At 37.0% G+C, this 20152-nt stretch overlaps 3 protein-coding genes across 7 annotated transcripts; 2 read left to right on the forward strand and 1 right to left on the reverse strand.

The window, feature by feature from the left end:
• The first annotated feature begins 7672 nt into the window (after positions 1-7672).
• Positions 7673-9357, forward strand: LOC104243966 (thioredoxin-like protein YLS8). 2 transcript variants are annotated; one of them, XM_009799251.2, is made up of 3 exons: positions 7673-7915; positions 8596-8755; positions 8897-9357. In XM_009799251.2, exons 1-3 carry the CDS (start codon positions 7890-7892, stop codon positions 9203-9205), a joined length of 495 nt encoding a protein of 164 aa, XP_009797553.1. In that variant the 5' UTR covers positions 7673-7889; the 3' UTR covers positions 9206-9357. The 2 variants fall into 2 exon arrangements, with proteins under 2 accessions (XP_009797553.1, XP_009797554.1); XM_009799252.2 differs by lacking the exon at positions 8596-8755.
• An 841-nt stretch (positions 9358-10198) lies between these two features.
• On the forward strand, positions 10199-15315 carry LOC104243967 (putative pentatricopeptide repeat-containing protein At5g08310, mitochondrial). 3 transcript variants are annotated; one of them, XM_009799254.2, is made up of 3 exons: positions 10199-13161; positions 14531-14851; positions 15061-15315. In XM_009799254.2, exon 1 carries the CDS (start codon positions 10350-10352, stop codon positions 12909-12911), a length of 2562 nt encoding a protein of 853 aa, XP_009797556.1. In that variant the 5' UTR covers positions 10199-10349; the 3' UTR covers positions 12912-13161; positions 14531-14851; positions 15061-15315. The 3 variants fall into 3 exon arrangements, with proteins under 3 accessions (XP_009797556.1, XP_009797555.1, XP_070027913.1); XM_009799253.2 differs by having other exon boundaries at positions 14571-14851; XM_070171812.1 differs by having other exon boundaries at positions 10199-14851.
• Positions 15316-16898: 1583 nt separating this feature from the next.
• LOC104243968 (pentatricopeptide repeat-containing protein At5g08305) lies at positions 16899-19646 on the reverse strand. 2 transcript variants are annotated; one of them, XM_009799255.2, is made up of 2 exons: positions 17783-19646; positions 16899-17656 (listed from the first exon to the last, which is right to left on the reverse strand). In XM_009799255.2, the coding sequence occupies exon 1, from the start codon at positions 19637-19639 to the stop codon at positions 18026-18028; it is 1614 nt and encodes a 537-aa protein (XP_009797557.1). In that variant the 5' UTR covers positions 19640-19646; the 3' UTR covers positions 16899-17656; positions 17783-18025. The 2 variants fall into 2 exon arrangements, with proteins under 2 accessions (XP_009797557.1, XP_009797558.1); XM_009799256.2 differs by having other exon boundaries at positions 17752-19646.
• Positions 19647-20152: the final 506 nt, after the last annotated feature.

The raw sequence follows: 20152 nt of genomic DNA on the forward strand, positions 1-20152 counted from the left end.
ATACTCGAGCTTGTTCCAAAAGCTAATCAGGCTAGGTCTGCTGCAGCCAGTGGCCCCGAAACGGACAAACCCCGAGTCCCATCGCACCGAACTGATGCTATATGTGAATACCACTCTGGAGCAGTGGGACACGGTACGGAGGACTGTTGGACCCTCAAAAGCGAAATTGAAGACTTGATTAAAGCTGAAAGAATCGTTTTTTGGGACGAAGAATCTCCTGATATGACAAACAACCTGTTTCCTACCCGCATAATTTAAAACTTATCTCAACTTAATTAAATACTACTCACTTTTAACATACCTTGTACACCTTACTATCATGGCCATGTAGTATCTTGTATGGCACTAGTCCATAAATACCGGGTATTTTAGCTCGGGATGTATTTTACCCCAAAATGCCAAATTTCGACAAAATTCATTTTCTTCGATATTATTTATCCTCTTACCTTCACGAATTTACTCATCACTTTTAATCCTTATAATCCCCAAATAATCTTTTCCTTGGACTGATGTCAATTACCTTACGACAAATTCAACGTACAATACTACAGGGTGCAACATCGCCGTAACTTATTACCGCGAAGCGTAACATCACCGTAATATAATACTGCTGGGTAGAACATTGTTGTAACTTAATACTGCAGGATGTAACATCAATCGTAATATATTACTCCAGTGCATAATATCGACATAATACTGCGGGGCGTAACATTATTCTCCCCTTTGGAACATTCATCCTCGAATATTGACCGATGCACTTATCATTTTTATAACTTATATCTTCCAAATACTTTAGAACTTCCCTTGCCATCTAGGTGACTGTTCTGTGAATAAGTCCAAAGTCCAGGGCATTCCCCCTTAGGCCTCCTTCTCACACCACAACTTGTAGTCGGAATCCTTCCAATCTCGTAAGTGTTGCTACCTTTCATCACGCAGCCTGTACGATTTTGATCTTGTAAGTGTGCCCAATCTCTAGGCTTCATATGTAGAACTTGATAAAATGTCCCTTTGGGCATATATGAGTATACTGAAGTTCTTCGCTCGGTACTTTGTTGAATTCACGAATATTGTTATATCTCATCGCATAGGCCCATTTAGCCATCCGTATGAATTCACTGCCATAACTCTTACTTTAATTTATCGATGGTGAGGTTTGCTACCAAATCCAAGCTTACTCTCGTTGCTTATTCCATATGTACAAATTTAAGTCCTTTAATGCTTTCTCATTACTGCTCATCCTTAGAATGACGGCCTAATCACATCTCATACTTTGTGACTTTTGTCCATCCATTGTTGATTCACCTCAATATTGATCTACAATATACCACTGATAACTTGAAACTTCTTACGTAATACTTTGCCCCTATGGCTTACGTTACCTCAAGGAATATTTGAAGTGATTCCCATAATCGTATTTCATAGTGTCTCAATGTGATTCAACTAATGTGGGTATTTTAATTCAGCACACCTCATGAAATTATTACTCAATCGAAGGCCAAAACATCATCCTTTATCTATCACAATTACACCTTCAGATAACATTCCATCGTTTCTAAATGCCACTAGTCTTAGACTCATTTGAGTTCATTCAGGCTATATTGAGCTTTTTATAATTTAAAGGGACCATCAACTCCTTTGTTTTCACTGGCTTAATCCCGAGGACTTATCTATTTTCATCATCTTCTCACTTGCCCTTCTCTTATCCTTACTTCTGTCTTTCTAAACCTTATCATTACATCATACTTTAGTTTGCGACCGATTTCCTTATACTTTTCTGGAACATCGAGACATCACATCATCTCTAACTTTTCTTTTACTCTCTAATTCGACCTTTCGGTACTTAGAAACCATAGGAAGGAAGGTATGCCACTGACGATGCTGCTATCATTCCTGGACACTGAATCCTGCGCTTATAATCTCTTTTTTGCAGTACAGACTATTCATAACCTTCTGTATCTGAGTATCTTGTACGTTGTTCACCTTTTCCTTACTTACCTTAAAATATTGCCTCGCATTCTTCTATCTCTGTTATAACCTCTCTTCCCATTAGGTATAATTTATCTTCATAACCTGAAGCTCTGTTATAATACTTGCACCTTTGGTGCATATATAATCTGGTGGGAGCTCCATACTGACTTCTTATAAGGCTGGTACTTCTTCTAACTGGCTTTATCGTAGAGCTGTTATAGAATATAGTTGTTGTGCTATCTCTCTTGCACCTCTAATATTAAGAGTGATTCTGCTATGTTCTCAATCATGATTCCTATAACTTCTAGGTCCAATAATCAGACTCCTCATTACTTAGTTGATGTCACTACTTAGTTTCCTCTTCCCTCTGATCAACCTTTATGTAGGCTTAAGTTATCTTAGTGTCCACACATGCCAGAGTTTTCATATAACTCATATGATCTCGAATATTACTTTTAACTTTACTTCTCATTCAATAGCCACGGTAGGTGCTACTTTCTTTTAGAGTGCTTACAATGTTGTTGCGAGACTGTTGTTACACGACCATTTTCTCTTTAGGTCGTTGTGCTTAGGTTGAAGCCTTCTTCCTCATTTCTTTAGCTAGTCTTTCATTGTAGTACTTAGGGAGAACCCTTGACTCTTGTAAAGATATGTTCTTATTACGGACCTTTTTGATGTCCTTACTTGCCTATAATCATCCGTAGTTGCTTACTTCCATGCCCTTGTACCTGTATGGTTGCTTCTGAACTGATATTTTGACTGCCTTCCCAGCGGCACTTTCTTTTATCCCCGTAACACTCGTACGGTACTTTTAACTACCCCGACTCTTATTTGAATATATCTCAAGTATTATAACAACATTATTCAAGGATGAATTCTCCATGTTGCGTTCTACTATCTTTATCTTACATGATCTGCTGAGTTGTCTGTAACTTCTTATCTAGTCGTGACTAGGCTTTTCCTAAATCAACTAGTAACTACTCGTTGGCCCATTCCCATATCAATATTCCTCGTAATTTTTCTTGGGTTATTTCTTTTGTCTTAACTTACGTCTCGCGCTGCTCCTTATTTATTAATAACAGCTCGGGCAGGAACCTTTACTACCTCTCCTTGATGTCGTGCTAGCACAATATTCTGGAATTGTATCATATATGTGGGATTTAAATAAGTGCAATCTCATCTCTTTCTCATTTTTATCATATTCTTCCACATAAATAAAAGTTATGCTTTGATAATGATGTTTACTATAATATATTTTATTTATGTTATTTTGAAGAATATGGATAACCCTCAAATTATGTTTGGATCAAAGACAAATCATGAAGATATTTGTGTTATTGATAGTGGAACAACTCATGCCATATTCAACGATCAGAAATACTTTTCTTATTTGCATAAGGAAAAAGCAAATGTTTCAACAATTTCTGGTAATATAAGTTTGATTGAAGGCTCCGGAAGAGCCATAATATTTCTGTCTAAGGGAACAAAACTTATTATAGACAATGCATTGTTCTCCTCCAAGTCCCGAAGAAACTTGTTGAGTTTTATAGATATCCGCCGAAATGGGTATCATGTTGAGACAATAGATGAAATGAACAGGGAATATCTTTGTATTACAAAGAATATTTCTGGCCAGAAATGCATTGTAGAAAAGTTACCAACTTTATCTTCTGGCTTATACTATTCAAAAATTAGTACAATTGAAGCACACTCTATCGTAAACCAGAAGTTTACGGATTCAAATACTTTTGTGCTTTGGCATGGCCGTTTGGGCCATCCCGGATCAATAATGATGAGACGAATTACTGAAAATTCGAGTGGGCATCCATTAAAGAACTTGAAGATTCTTACAAATGACGAATTTTCTTGTGATGCTTGTAATCAAGGAAAAATGATCACTAGACCATCACCAATGAAGGTTGGTATTGAATCCCCTGCCTTTTTAGAGCATATACATGGGGATATATGTGGACCTATTCACCCACCAAGTGGGTTGTTTAGATATTTTATGGTCCTAATAGATGCATCTTCAAGATGGTCTCATGTGTGCCTACTATCATCTCGCAACCTGGCATTTGCAAAGCTATTAGCCCAAATAATTCGATTAAGGGCACAATTCCCAGATTATCCTATAAAGGTTATTCGCCTTGATAATGCTGGAGAATTCTCATCTCAAGCTTTTGATGATTATTGTCTATCCGTTGGAATAAAAGTTGAACATCCTGTAGCTTATGTTCATACTTAAAATGGCCTTGCAGAGTCTTTTATTAAACGCCTGCAATTGATAGCAAGACCACTACTTATGAAAATAAAATTGTCCACTACTGCTTGGGGCCATGGTATCTTGCATGCAACATCACTTATCCATCTCAGACCGACACATTATAATAAATATTCTCCATCACAATTAGTTTTTGGTCATGAACCAAATATTGCCCATCTACGAATTTTCGAATGTGTTGTATATGTGCCAGTAGCACCACCACAACGTAGTAAGATGGGACCACAAAGAAGGATAGGAATATATGTTGGGTTTGAATCACCCTCTATTATTCGCTATCTTGAACCATTAACAGGAGATTTATTTACTGCTCGATTTGCAGATTGTCGGTTTGATGAAACAAATTTTCCACAATTAGGGGGAGAGAAAAAGGAAATCAAAAGAGAAATTGTGTGGAAAATTTCATCATTATCTCACTTTGATCCCCATACTCCTATATGTAATCAGGAGGTCCAGAAGATCATCCGTTTACAGAATATAGCAAATCAAATGCCAGACGCATTTACTGATTTGAAAAGGATAACTAAGTCACATATCTTAGCAGAGAATGTGCCTATCCAAATTGATTTCCCAGTAGGATCATCTACTAGCATGAGAGATAGTGAACCTAAAGCACGCCTGAAGCGTGGTAGGCCTTTGGGTTCTAAGGATCGAAATCCTCGAAAAAGAAAATCGACAAATGATCAAAACGATACTATGAAGGGATCTCCTAAAGAGACCCAAAATCTGATTAGTTCTGAGATTCCTAAAGAAATTAATGAACCCGAAGCTCATGTGAGTGAGGAACTTTTAATAAGTTCGATCGGTGATGGGATTAATTTAAATCGATCTGAAATAGTGGTGGATAATATTTTTGCATATAATGTTGCACTTAATATTATGCAAGATAGTGAGGATCTTGAACCTCGATCTGTCGAAGAATGTCGACAAAGATCTGATTGGCCAAAATGGCAAGAGGCAATTCAATCGGAATTGAAGTCACTTGCTAAAAGAGAGGTCTTTGGACCAGTAGTCCAAACACCTGCTGGTATAAAACCAGTTGGTCATAAATGGGTTTTTGTGCGAAAAAGGAATGATAAAAATGAAGTTGAAAGATACAAAGCTCGCCTTGTTGCACAAGGATTCTCACAACGACCTGGAAGTCGATTTTGATGAAACATATTCACCTGTTATGGATGCCATAACATTTCGATATCTCATCAGTTTAGCACTACATGAAAAGCTTGAAATACATCTAATGGATGTAGTTACAGCTTATCTGTACGGTTCACTTGATAATGAAATTTATATGAAAATCCCTGAAGGATTTAAAATGCCTGAAGCAAAATCTCAGGAAATGTATTCAATCAGATTACAAAGATCTTTGTACGGTTTAAAGCAATCTGGGCGCATGTGGTATAATCGCCTTAGTGAATATTTGCTGAAAGAAGGTTACATAAATGATGTTATTTGTCCATGTATTTTTATAAAGAAAATGACATCAGAATTTGTTATACTTGCTGTTTATGTTGATGACATAAATCTTGTTGGAACTCCAGAAGAGCTCCAAAAGGCAATTGAATATCTTAAGAAAGAATTTGAGATGAAAGATCTTGGAAAGACAAAACTTTGTCTTGGTCTGCAAATTGAACATTTAGCAGACGGGATCTTTATCCATCAATCTGCCTATACAGAAAGGGTCTTAAAACGCTTTTACATGGACAAAGCGCACCCATTGAGTACACCAATGGTTGTTCGATCACTTGAAGTGAATAAGGATTTGTTCCGACCTCCAGAAGAGGACGAGGAACTCCTTGGTCCCGAAGTACCCTATCTCAGTGCAATTGGTGCACTAATGTATCTTGCTAATGCTACAAGGCCTGACATAGCATTTTCTGTTAATTTACTAGCAAGATATAGTTCTTCTCCTACACGGAGACATTGGAACGGGATTAAGCATATATTGCGATATTTAAAGGGAACTCTTGATATGGGTTTGTTTTATGCTAACAAAGATAGTGCAGACCTTGTTGGTTATGCAGATGCAGGTTATTTATCTGATCCCCATAAAGCTCGATCTCAAACCGGCTACGTATTTACATATGGAGGTACTATCATATCATGGCGCTCCACAAAGCAATCTATTGTTGCTACTTCTTCAAATCACGCTGAGATAATAGCTATTCATGAAGCAAGTAGGGAATGTGTATGGTTGAGATCAATAATTCATTTTATTCGAGAAAAATGTGGCTTGGAATGTGAGAAAAAACCCACAATTTTATACGAAGACAATGTTGCATGCATAGCCCAATTGAAGGGAGGATTTATAAAAGGAGATAGAACGAAGCACATTTCACCAAAATTATTCTACACACACGATCTTCAGAAAAGTGGTGACATTGATGTGCAACAAATCCGTTCAAGTGATAATCCAGCAGATTTATTCACTAAATCTTTGCCAACTTCAACTTTTGAGAAGATGGTATACAAGATTGGAATGCGGAGACTCAAATATTTGAAACAAGGTTTTCATCAGGGGAGTAAAATACGCGATGCACTCTTTTTCCCTTACTAAGGTTTTTTCCCATGGGGTTTTCCTTATAAGGTTTATAATGAGGCACCTAACAATGCGTATTACTAAATATGTGTACTCTTTTTCCTTCACTAGGATTTTTCCCACGTGGTTTTTTCTAGTGAGGTTTTAACGAGACACATTATCTTTTAATGAACATCCAAGGGGGAGTGTTATAAATATATTATATTATGGATGTTCATTTAGTACTCCGTTGTAAATAATCTTCGTGAAGAAGCTTATCCATATGGGACTCCACCGTAAATATGTTTATCCATTTAGTACTCTATTGGAAATAAGCTTCCTGAAGAAGCTTATCACTTCGGTACCCGGTTATGGATAAACATTACCCTAGGTAGAAGATTATCCATACCGGGTATAATAAACTTATCCATTCAGTACTCCGTTATGGATAAACATTGCTCTCAGTAGAAGATTATCCATATCTGGTATATTAACAGCTTACACAGCAGCTTGCAGTAGCAGCTTACACAGCAACTTGCAGTAGCAGCTTACACAGCAGCTTGTAGTAGCAGCTTACACAACAACTTATAGTAGCAGCTTACACAGCAGCTTATACAACAGCTTGTAATAGCAGCTTACACAACAGCGTGTAGTAGCAGCTTACACAACAGCTTCCTTTCTTCTATAAATAGAAAAGATTTCAGTTCATTATGTATGTCAGTTTGAATTCAAATAATATATCAGTTTCTCTCTATACTTGTTTTTACTTTATAGTCTTTATTTTATAACACAAACCACCCCCAAAACTTTAATAAAAGCAGAAAAGTGGTACTGGGCTACTAGGACATTCGAGACCCTTCCAGCACTTTGGTCCCCTATATACTTACGGATCTCCAAAAACTCTGTTTATGTTCATTTGTCTCAGCTGTTTCACTCTTTCTTTTTCATTCATTACATAAAGAAAAGAGCAAGAAATCCAAAATCTAGAGAGAGAGAGAAAGAGAGAGAGAGAGGGAGAGGGGGAAAGAGAGATGTCGTACTTGTTGCCACATCTTCACTCAGGGTGGGCAGTGGATCAAGCTATTCTTGCTGAAGAGGAACGCCTTGTCATCATTCGTTTTGGCCATGATTGGGATGATACTTGCATGCAGGTAAGCTAACCATATATATCTCTTGATACCTTGAATTTTGATGTATAAGCATTTGAATGTATGAATTGTTAATTTCCTGAATTTTCTTAATAGTAGGAAATTTGGTGGGCAATTATTAGTTAAAATAAGAATCTCTGGATATATTATGGAGGATTCATATTGTCAGACCCAATTTATATGATATGTTTCTTAAGAGAATTTGATGGGTGGCTAAATAAAAGAAGAAACTTGATGGCTAAAATAGAGTGGAATAGTTCTAGAGGATTTATAATTGTAGGGGTGGAGCCCAACTAGTTTGAGTTTGATTGATTATTGGGTTGAATCACCTGATTGCCTCATTAGTGATAGGCAAATAGAATATTGGAGTAAAAAGGGCATCCCGCATTCACGCTGTTTTCACGGATCAAATCCATGGCCTATATAGTTGAGGTGTAGTTGATTGATTGCTATATATAAATCTGTAGAATAAAATTGATAAATGTTGATATAGAGTCGATAGCAGTATTGGTAGTAATAGTTCTATTCGACTATGTCTCGTGTTTATCAAGTGATTAAAACTCTTTTTGCCTGTGGAAAAAAAAAAAAGAAGTTTCTATGTTTTGGAGTTATTGATTCTCGCTTATACCTATCCTGCACAAGTAACAAAGAAAGGGAGTTTGTAAAAGAACTTGTAATTTCAGGTGGCTAATAAGTTTGGAATATAAGTCCTGTGAATGGAACTTGAGGCGTGCTTTACATATGTTTCCCTTCTCCCATACTCTCCGCCTTTCTGCTCAAGGTGTCTGTCTTCCCAAACATAACACAAATAACATGCACTTGAGTTTTAGGACCTTGGCCCTGGTAAGACTAGCCCCTATCTCAAATAATGGCGTGCTTCTATGCTTGTTTGCCTTTTTTTTTAGGTGTCTTAGATACTTTGCCTTGTAAATCCGTAGATATTCCTTTTGGTTTTAATCACTTATTTTTGTTTCTGGAATCCAGATGGACGAGGTGCTGGCTTCAGTTGCAGAGACAATAAAGAACTTTGCTGTGATTTACCTGGTAGACATCACCGAGGTCCCTGATTTTAACACGATGTACGAATTGTATGATCCGTCCACTGTTATGTTCTTCTTCAGGAACAAGCACATTATGATTGATCTTGGCACCGGGAACAATAACAAGATCAATTGGGCGCTTAAGGATAAACAGGAATTCATCGACATTGTTGAGACAGTGTATCGTGGTGCAAGAAAGGGTCGTGGTCTAGTTATTGCACCTAAAGATTACTCTACCAAGTACCGCTATTAAGAACTTGTAGATATTGTACTTGGTTGCAGGAACATACTGTACTTAATGTTAGAGCTGTAAGAGTAAATAAAACAATATCCATTGAAGTAGAGAACAATTTGATCAAGTTGTTGAGGCGTTGATGCATGAGTTGCATTTGCCATTGATTGCCAGTCTGGACTTCTAATCTTCTTCTAATAATCAATGATATTAACCTTTGTGTAAATACAGTTTTGTGGTTTACTATTGAAATGTTTTGTCCCACTATAATAATTATTATTGAAAATAACTCTTTTAATGATTTTTTTTTTTGTGTGTGTTTATTTAGAAGGTCCATCAGGATTTAAATTCTATAGGTTCAACCATCAAGATTTTTAGCATCGAATTCATTATATTTTTAAAGTTATGGATTCATATTAATTATTTATTGTAATTTCAATATATTTTTACATATAAATTTATGCTCTGCACTTAAAAGTACTGGGTTTTCCTAACCGGACATTCTATGCATCTTTAGCTTTCGCCTGCCACCTACTATCTAGCTGCAATCTCCAAGTTCCCTCTCTTTTTTTTTTTTTTGTCACGATCAAAATGAAGGTTGCTTTCTGGGCTTGTCTTTTGCTCTCAGAGATGTTGGTTCGAGTCCAGTTCGTAAAAGAGTTTGTCAGTTGAACCCGATGCTAAAGGGCTGGATGCGCCCCTCGGTCCATCCAACATGCATTTGTTCAAGTAGTTGCATCACTTTTTTTCAAATATTTCAACTATTAAAACAATGGTGATATATACTCAATTTTTTCTTATTAGTCTATTCCATAAAAGAATAGTACAGTTCTATATGAAGAAATAATTTACCCTTAGCAAAAAGTTTTTATAATTACAATAATTATTATGGCCTTATGAATTTTTTACCCTCTGTATTTTAAAGATCACAAAATTCAAAAATCTTTCTAAAGTGCTTATTAAAGTATTTTTGTGTTGAATATGCCAACTTAACTTCCAGAAAGACAAAAGAAGTGAGTGCTCAATTCACCCCCGAAACCTATGAGCCTATATAAAGCTAATCAATTTCAGTAATCACACTTCCTTGTTCTTAAAGAATTTAGACAATGGAGTAATACTCCAATACACAACTAAATGCTCTCACCACTCTTCACAAAACTACTCAATGGCTGCTTTCTGTAGAATCAAAAGATCCCATTTTCTTTTCTCCAGATCACTCAAACAATTCCTCAACCTATATACTCAGAACAACAACACTCAAATTCAAAACCCATTTATAAAATACAATCTTTTTCAATTTTCTTCAACACCGACTTGCCAAAAACCTCAAAATTTTCTCCCCCCACTTTCTCTAGAAGATTCCAGAATCGTTGATAAACTTGTACACGTATTCACTAAGCGCCTTGATACATTAAAAAGCGAAGAACTTGATGAGTTGGGTCCAAAGATTACAACTTTAATTGTTGAATTTGTTCTTAAAAGGCTCAAAAGTTGGAGAATAGCTCAATTGTTTTATAATTGGGCTAAGAATCAAAGTGGTTTTAGTCATAGTTGTCATACATTTAATTTAATGGCCGAGTGTCTATCAGCTGCTCGACAAATTGACTCAATGAGAATGTTGGTTAATGATGTGATTAAATGTCAGTGTTATTTTACTCCACGTGCTTTGGGTTTCTTTATTAGGTGTTTGAGTAATCAAGGGTTGGTTAAAGAGGCTAATGAATTGTTTGATCATATGCAAAAATCGGGTCTTTGTGTTCCGAATAGTTTTAGTTATAACTGCTTGTTAGATGCTATATCTAAGGGTGGTGATGTTGGTTTAATTGAGCTGAGATTGAAGGAGATGAATAGCTATGGGTGGCAGCTTGATAAGTATGCTCTGACACCTACTTTGCGGTGTTACTGCAATGCGGGGATGTTTGAAAATGCGTTGGTTGTTTTTAATGAGATGCGCGAGAAAGAATTGGTTGATGCACATGTTTTGTCGATCTTGTTGGTTTCCTTTAGCAAGTGGGGCAAGGTGGATAAGGCGTTTGAGTTGGTTGAGAGGATAGAAGATCTCAATATTAGCTTAAATGAAAAGACATGTTTTGTTCTGATTCATGGTTTTGTGAGGGAAGGCAGAACAGATAAAGCGTTGCAACTGTTGGATAAAATGAGGAAAATGGACTTTGTGCTGGACATTTCTATTTATGGTGTGTTAATAGAAGAGTTGTCTAGGAATAGTGAGATTGAGAAAGCTATGCAGCTGTACGAGGAAATGAATGATTCAGGTGTCCGTCCTGATATTAAAATACTTACTGACCTTATGTCTTGTGTGCGTGATGAAAGAGATATGATCCGAATAGTTGAGGAGAGGTATGAGAGTCTTGAACTGAAAGATAGGATGCTGTTGTATAATTCTGTCCTGAAAGGACTTATTAACAATGGTTCAACTGATAAAGCATATCGTCTACTTTGTGCATCAACGGGTCTTGAATCTGGTGGTGATTTTAACAAGGACAATCCTTTTTCCATGAAGGAACTTGTTTGTCCTAATACTATTTCGTTTGAAATAGTTATTGATGGTTTGTGTCGGGCGGATAGGTTGGAAATGGCTCTCAGCCTGTTTAGAGATATGGACCATATTGGTTGTAAACGCAGTGTGCTACTTTACAATAATTTAATTGATTATTTGAGTAGGTCTGCTAGACTTGATGAATGCTATGAGCTTTTGAATGAGATGAAACAATCAGAATTTCGGCCAACACATTACACATACAACTCAATTTTTGGATGCTTATGTAGGCAAGGGGATGATGCGGGCGCCCTTGCTCTGGTGAGGGAGATGCGTGTGCATGGGCATCAACCTTGGATAAAATATTACACGCTGCTCATGCAGAAACTCTGCAAAGATGGGCAAGCAGTCAAAGCTTCTAACTTTCTTGCTGACATGGTTCAAGAAGGATTTCTGCCTGATGTAGTTGGTTATTCGGCAGTCATAGATGGTCTTATTAAGATTAAACAGTTGGATAAAGCATTGGATCTCTTCAAAGAGATCTGTGCTCGGGGTCACTGCCCCGATGTAGTTGCTTATAACATAATGATAAATGGCCTATCTAAGGCCAAAAGAGTACTTGAAGCCCAGGGTCTTGTTGATGAAATGATGGATAAGGGGCTAATTCCATCAGTTGTTACCTACAACTCACTGATTGATGGGTGGTGCAAAAATGGTGATATAGATCGGGCCATTGTAAATCTCACTAGGATGACCGAAAAAGAACGGGAGCCCAATGTGATTACTTACACCACTCTAATAGATGGGTTATGCAATGCTGGCAAACCAAATGATGCTATGAGGCTTTTGGTCGAAATGGAGTCAAAGGGTTGCCTTCCAAGTAGAGTAACTTTTATGGCTCTCGTTAGTGGTCTGTGCAAGTGTGGAAAACCAGATATTGCGCTGACTTATCTGCAGGAAATGGAGAGGAAGGAGATGAAACCTGATCCATATGTCTACATAGTGATAATAAAAGCTTTTATAAACAATTTGAATCCTAAAGAAGCTTTTAATGTACTAGAAAAGGTGGTCCATGATGAGTCTCTTCAAGATTTAAATGGTAAGGATCTTTCTACTCTTAAAGAGGCAATACTTTCCCTGTTAGCAGATCCAAGGACTTCCTCAAATGTGAAAATCCTGTTGGAGGAGGGTCATTTTACAGCACTTTGTAGCATCTCTGAAATCGGTTGACATGATTGGATTGTTCAGCTCTCTTGACCTCTGTTTGCATCCGTAGTTACTGCGGATTAAGAACTAAAACGAGGAAATGGAAAGCATTAAGTGTCGTGCTCTACACTTGTCGTTTTAGTGTACTGATGAGTTTCTGTGCCGCAATATTGATTGCATCGTCAATGAAAAAGTTATACAGCAGGAGCAGTTTCCATTTGTTCAAAAAGAGGTTTTAAACCTTGTGCTTGATATTATGGCACCACACAGAGGGGTATGTTTCTTGCAAGCTTTCTGCTCTTTGTCTAAATAACTCTTTCTGTTGTGACCTCATTTTGTTTTATTAAATGTTTCAAAATGGATAAGATCTGGTCGAAAACTGGAGGTACTCTGTTGTGACCAAGCTTTATGTATCTTGGTGGCTGTATCTTGGGTCCACTCATTAAGTACTTTAAGGCGTCCCAGATATAAATTCTGTACACATTACAATTTCATCCTTGAAAGTCTCTGGTTACACATTCTGTACACATTACACATTACATATAAATCCTTGAATGAGCTCATTGTATGGTTAATTTAATGGCTCTACTTGCTCTGTAGCTACTCCAATTAAGTTGTCTTGGTGTGTTGACATGTTGAATCCCCTTTTGCTTAACGATGCACTTCAAATTTTCCGACATATTACCCGGTACTTGTGCTAGTGGGAGGTAGCAGTTACCCGGTGGAATAGCCGAGATGCAAGCAAGTTGTCCCAGACACCACAAATATAAAGAACTCTAGATATTGGTGATGGACCCCACCCATAAGAAGCCAAGGAACTGTCTGTAACTAGCTCCACCTCTATAAAGGGCCTATGTAACCGTTCCTTATTCTCCTCTGTTAACTTTTCCAGATTATTGTCTAACAACTGTGGCCTCCATTTTTTCCTCTTCTAAAAACATCTTACGATAAAAATGTACAATGTGATCCTTTATCTCTTCTGGATATTTGGACAATGAACAATCATTTGCAGCTTGTCAGGTTGTAAATAGTCTGCTTCATCTGTCCATAAATCTCACACGTTTGCCATTTTGAAACCCAATACAAGTGATATTGTTTTGCATATATTGAACTTTAAGTTGATGCAACACTAAAAGCATTTCAGTTGTCAATATTACCTATGTGGTCAATGTTCATTACAGAAAAAGCTGTTTCATATTTGTGATGGATGGAGCTTGTGGGGAAGAGCACATAAAAATTTATGGAAACAGAAGCAAGCATAGCCTTAATTTCTGTCTCTTTGTTCTTTCTCCAATTTAACTCTGTGATTGCATTGGTATTTCATTCATGGTATTCACTAAGGAAATGTCAAGAATGTATGGAAATAGTTAGTACAATGTAAAGGGCATTAAAAGATGATCTTTTTCTTTTTAATTTTTTTTTTGGGTGCGAGAGGATACTGTATCATATTGATAGTTGGAATTGATAGACAATTATGGATAACTCGAGTTTGGGTCAGATGCACTTCTTGTACAAACTTTTTTACAACTGATTTCTGTTTATGATGAAATTTTGACTTTTCAAAGAAAAAAAAAATGAAAATGTTGCTGGAATTCTTCACAACAGGTAAGGTTGCAGTTAGTACTATATATGTTTGCATCCAGAATGATAGTTTCCTTTTTTCTGAAAATCTTGGATGCCCAGATGAGGAGGAATATCTGGACGGCGTTGGCAAAAATTGCAGGAGCAATCAGCAACTCTGGAGCGTCGACCGCCCAAAATATTTACTGGAGGAGATATGCATCCATCTTGGTTAGAGAGGAACATATTAAGTGGTTTGACGAGGATAACTAAGCTGACATGCTGGAGTTTGCTGCTGGGCAAGCTTTGCTAAATTGGAAAAATCCCATCGGTCTGTGACTAAATCCTAAACTTCAGAGTGACAAGTAGAAAAAAGAGAAAAGTCCAACTTAAGCCCGATAAAGGTATGCAGCACTATGATTACGTGCGTTAAGCTTTTCCAAAGCATTCTCAGAATTCTGTTCCTTGCAATTGAGAGGAAGCTTTTCCATTGTACCTTTCTTTTGTGGATTTTCCATTGGTTTTGCAATGCTGTCTACTGCACCATCTTCCTGATAGATGAAATTTCTATTCAGTTGGCCATTACTCATGTTAAATGAAATTGTCACTACAGATTGACAAAGCGCAACTGCAATGAACTCAGCCTATTTGGAAGCTCTAGAAGCTAAGTTTGCAGCTTGTTTAGGAGGTACTGCTGATAATAATGGGCCAACCAATAAGAAAAGCTCCCTCACTTGAAGCTCCTGAGGAGATTAATGTTGAGAAATTTCACTCTTCTATTGTAACATTTCTGTATTTGCTAATGACTGGTACCTTAATTTCTGGCATAATTGAAAAGTTTCAAAGGATTCTTTGCAAAGTTTACTCATTGCTAGTCCCTTCTTCTGCTTCTTCTTTTTGTTGGCTTTCCCACAGGTATTTCTCCTTCAAGTACACAAATAGAAAAGGAAGGTTCTTACACTGGGTTTGTTGTTGTTGTTGTTGTAGAAAAGGAAGGTTCAAACGCTGTAGGATATGCACCAAGTTAACAGCTATTGATGAGGACGCCTAGTGTTGTTAGCAATACGCGATAGGTGCACTCTGTCGTATAGAGTCGGTTGGACAGGGAGAGAGATCATTGATTCTGTTGAGTCTCATGCTAAGGATGTCCCTACACAAACCTAAACTTAGAGAGGATTGGTAGTTTGACAGTGAAATTTTTTTGAGTTGGAATCAAAATATATTATATGCAATGGTATAGTAGTCTAGGACCGCTATGAACCCTTTTGGAAGTCAAAACCTTTAAGATAATAGATGGAGTAATCCATGATTGTTATAAGATCATTTCGTAACTTGTACATAATTGGCATGAAACAAATTATATCTCTTATACCCTCCTACGCGTGTAACCCGATACTATAGATGGGCTAGTTTTTTTTTTTTTTTTTTTTTTTTTTGATGAACGCGAATTAGCAAAGAGAGGAAGGTTAACAAGCTGAGCATGGAACTGAAGAAATTTTAATGGCTCAATGAGTAATATTGAGTAAAAAGAAGCTCAAAGCAAGAGCTAGTAGTGACCATATACAATTAAGGAAGGAATTGAAAGAAACTTTCACAAGAATGAACTTGCCACAATTTGGCACTAATACGATGGAAGCAGAAGTAGAACATCCAAACTTAAAATATTAAGGAAGTGGTTGGAGTAGCTGAAGGTCATTATATACGCATTTTGAAACACTTATAGAGTAGTTTTAACTTTTGTTGCCAAACATAGATGTTTTTTTAATTCTTTATTCATTTGCCTATCTTTCCTTTTGGCCATAAGTGTCTGTTTTGATCACTCTAAAGAACAACCATTGCTTACTCTCTCAAGCTGTTGTCACTAGGTGACTTATTTTGCCAAAGTAGGCCTCATGCCACCCTCTTTACAAGCTACGCTAGTACATAGATGAGACAAGGCAGTAGGCACAAGGCACCAACCTGATATTTGCGAAATAAAAAAAAATGGTAGTCTGGTACACAAAGAATCCCGTATTCGCGCAGGGTCCGAGGAAGGATTGCACCCTAAAGGGTGTGATGTAGATAGTCTACCCTAATGCAAGCATTAGTGGCTGCTTCCACGGCTCGAACCCGTGACTCACGGAGGCAACTTTATTATTTACTCCCTTTTGTATTGTTGAAAGTTTCTCTTTGCAACATCATTATTGCAAGCCTTACTTGCCCTTACCTGGTTTACAACTATTTCAAGTTTCTCCAAAGGTTAAGAAACCGATATAATGATCACCTCCAATCTTAACGTGACTGTAAAGGTTTGTGTTTCGGGGATTTAGACAAGGCCGCAGGAGACGGAGCTATTCACAGCTTTTTGTGATTTGTGTTCAAGACATTGAGTTGTTAAGATCCTAATTTTCTGATGGTTAATAAAAAAAATAAAAAATAAAAAACATTGAGTTTACATAAGAGGGAGCAATGTAAACAAAGGACACAGATATAATATTAACTCGTCCAATAAAATGTAGTACACACTTTTGGAGAATGATTAATCAAAACAACAGTGCTACAATTTCTTCTTACAGCAATAAAGCAAATAAGATACCTTCATCAACTCTAGTATGAGTTCTCCCCTCAAACTGTGCAAAGTCAAACCTCTCTATACAGTCTCGTTTGTTCTAGATTTTTTTGATTGTTATAACAAAGTAATGTTATATATGTAACATAACATGAAAACTGATTCCAAAAGAAACTTGATTTTTATAGTGAATGGTTGTTAATATTGCGATACTGTCACAGAGAGGCCTAACTGTAGTTATATATTATACTTCATCAGAATGAGATAGTGTGTCATTGAAAGTGGTAACAGTATGAGTACATCATTTCAACCAAATGGTGATCTCACATTTGCAAGAAGTGGAGAGAGTTCTGCTTTCTAATTGAGCTTATATAACCATGCATTCCCTGACAGATCAGTTATATTAAAACGATGGCCCCTGTTCCATCGAATTGTGCAGGAGCTTCCTTCTAGTTGGAGATTTCTACAAGTAACTCTATCCCAATTTCTGTGACTGCAACAATCATTTTCAAACAAGATGACGTCCATCAATAGCTCTGCCAATACCAAAGCTATGTATCAGGTGAGCTACATTGCATTTCAACAAGCCATCTTGGCAATGGAAGTTTGACGTATGGTGTGAATCTTGATTTTCAAACTGTAAACTTATATCAGTCACGACCTGCAAAAGGAGATGATAACAAAGGTCGAGATCACATTGTGAATTAATACTATACAAGTATGCTTCCTTATTTTAAATTGTGCAAATTTCTTCACCTCGGAGTTACTTCTAGCAAAATGCACTTACAAGGTAGGAGTTTAATGCGCTCCAAGACATGCTCAGACACAGTGAGGGAAGATTGGCCACAATCTGAGTAGTACTATGTTGCCTACCTCCTAAAGGTAGCCGTCCATCCTATAGCTGCCCAAAAATGATTTGCATGATCTTGATCCTATAGCGACAAATCACTTTTGACTGTTATACATACATTTGTCATTCATCTGTAATGCACAGCAGCCATCTCCAATACCGATTCCTATATGATTGATATCACATAAACAATTGTTCTTGCTCTTCACAATCTTTATCTAGCTTCATTTGCCACAAAACAAACTCTAGAATCATGTAGATTTGATCCGATTCAGGGTGTGCTTTATCATGAGCTATGAATCTGTGAAGAGATCCATAGATCTCCACAACACTGAAACCAGGAATTTTCTTCACTCCCCGGGTATCCATGGCTTCTCTCATCGCTTTAGCTTCATCCCAGCGCTTTTTAAGCGCATACACATTTGATAGCCCAACATATCTACCATCATGTAATGGCTCCAATTCAATAAGCTTTTTCCCTACTTTTTCTGCAAGATCTAACTTTCCATGATTGATACAGCCATTAAGTAACGCACCTAACATGGAAGCAGTTGGTTCCATAGGCATTTTACAGAGAAACTGGTAAGCTTCTGTTAAACGACCTGCACGTGCTAATACATCCATCATGCAGGCATAATGCTCACATTTTGCTGTCATGCCATCTTTACCCAGAGCATCAAAGAAACGCCAAGCTTCCTTTACTAGTCCGCCATGAGCACAAGCGCATAAAAGACACAAGTATGTAATCTCATCTGGTCTAACTTTTAAAACCTGCATTTCCTTGTACAACTCGAGAGACTCAGTAACCAGACCGTGTGTTGCCAAACCTCCAATCATGGAATTCCAAATCAAGACATCGGTTTTTCTCCCTAAACCCTCTAGAAACACAACCAAAGCCTCCTCTACCTCACCGCATTTAGCATACATATCAACGAGCGACGTCCTCAACACTAAAGTCATAGGCAACCTATTCTCAACCACGTAGCGGTGCATCGCCCTCCCTTGCTCAAGCGCACCCAAGTGAGCACAAGCACCCAAAACACTCACCATGGTCACCTCATTTGCTTTCGGTCCTTCCACTCTCATTTTCTCAAACACCGCCAATGCCTCAGCATATTCCCCATCCTTAACATACCCATCAATCAAAGAGCTCCACGACACAACGTCTCTCTCCATCATCGAATCAAACACCTCCCTCATCGAAACAACATCCCCACATTTCCCATATCCATCCAACATCGAATTCCACGAAACCAAATTCTTCACAGGCATTTCATCAAACATCTTCCTCGCACACAATACATCACCACAAGAACCATACATATGTATCAAAGAATTCGAAATATACAAGTCATCATCAAACCCAGTTTTCAAAATACAACAATGAACACTCCTACCGATTCTAACATCAGACAACTTAGCCAATGACTTAACAACAAAAGGGTATGTAAAGTGGTCAGGGACAACCTCATTTTGCAACATTTCAACAAATAATGACAAAGATTTACATGGGTTTTTGCTGTTAGAATAACCCCTTATTAGAGTATTGTAATCAAAGATTGTTGGGTTTTCAGTTTGTAGGAAAATATTATGAGCATATCCTATGTTTGAGGAATCAGATAGTGCTGTGAAATTAAGGATTCTTGAATTGAATTGGGTTTCTTTGGAAATGCCAATGGTTATTAACAAGGCGTGGAGTTTCTTGAACTCTGAAATTGATTTGCATTTTTCCAGAAAGGTTACGAATTTTTGTGTTACAGTGGCGGGATTTGAAGACACTGCAGCATTCAACATCACTCACTTGGCGACTGTACAAGATTTTGGCGCGACTGACTACTTCTATAGAAGTGCTATATTAGAAAAAAGTGCTATATTAGAAAAAAGTGCTATATTTTAAGTTAAATTTTAATTAAAAACATTTTTTAAATGAGATATTTTGACTCTTTACCTAATAATATAATAGTGTTAAAATGAAGGCATTATGCATGTTTCATTTCAAAAAGTTAAGAAGTTTATATCTTAATTTTATATTTTGTCCATTTGGGTACATGTGTAAACCTAAGATTAGGTATATACAAATAAAATCGATAAATCGCACCAAATCAGCAATTCGAGTCAAATCAGAAAAAGAAAAAATCGATGTGGTTTGGGTTGATATTGGGAAAAAAACTGACTATAATTGATTTGGTTTGGTTTTAACTAACAAAAGCCAAATCGAAACTAAACCAACCAGACATTACATTTATACAATTTTTGAAAATATTTTATACATACAAATATTTATTGTAATTTAATTTATAAATATTT

The sequence above is a fragment of the Nicotiana sylvestris genome, chromosome 4 (assembly GCF_000393655.2).
Source record: "Nicotiana sylvestris chromosome 4, ASM39365v2, whole genome shotgun sequence".
Lineage (NCBI taxonomy): Eukaryota > Viridiplantae > Streptophyta > Magnoliopsida > Solanales > Solanaceae > Nicotiana > Nicotiana sylvestris.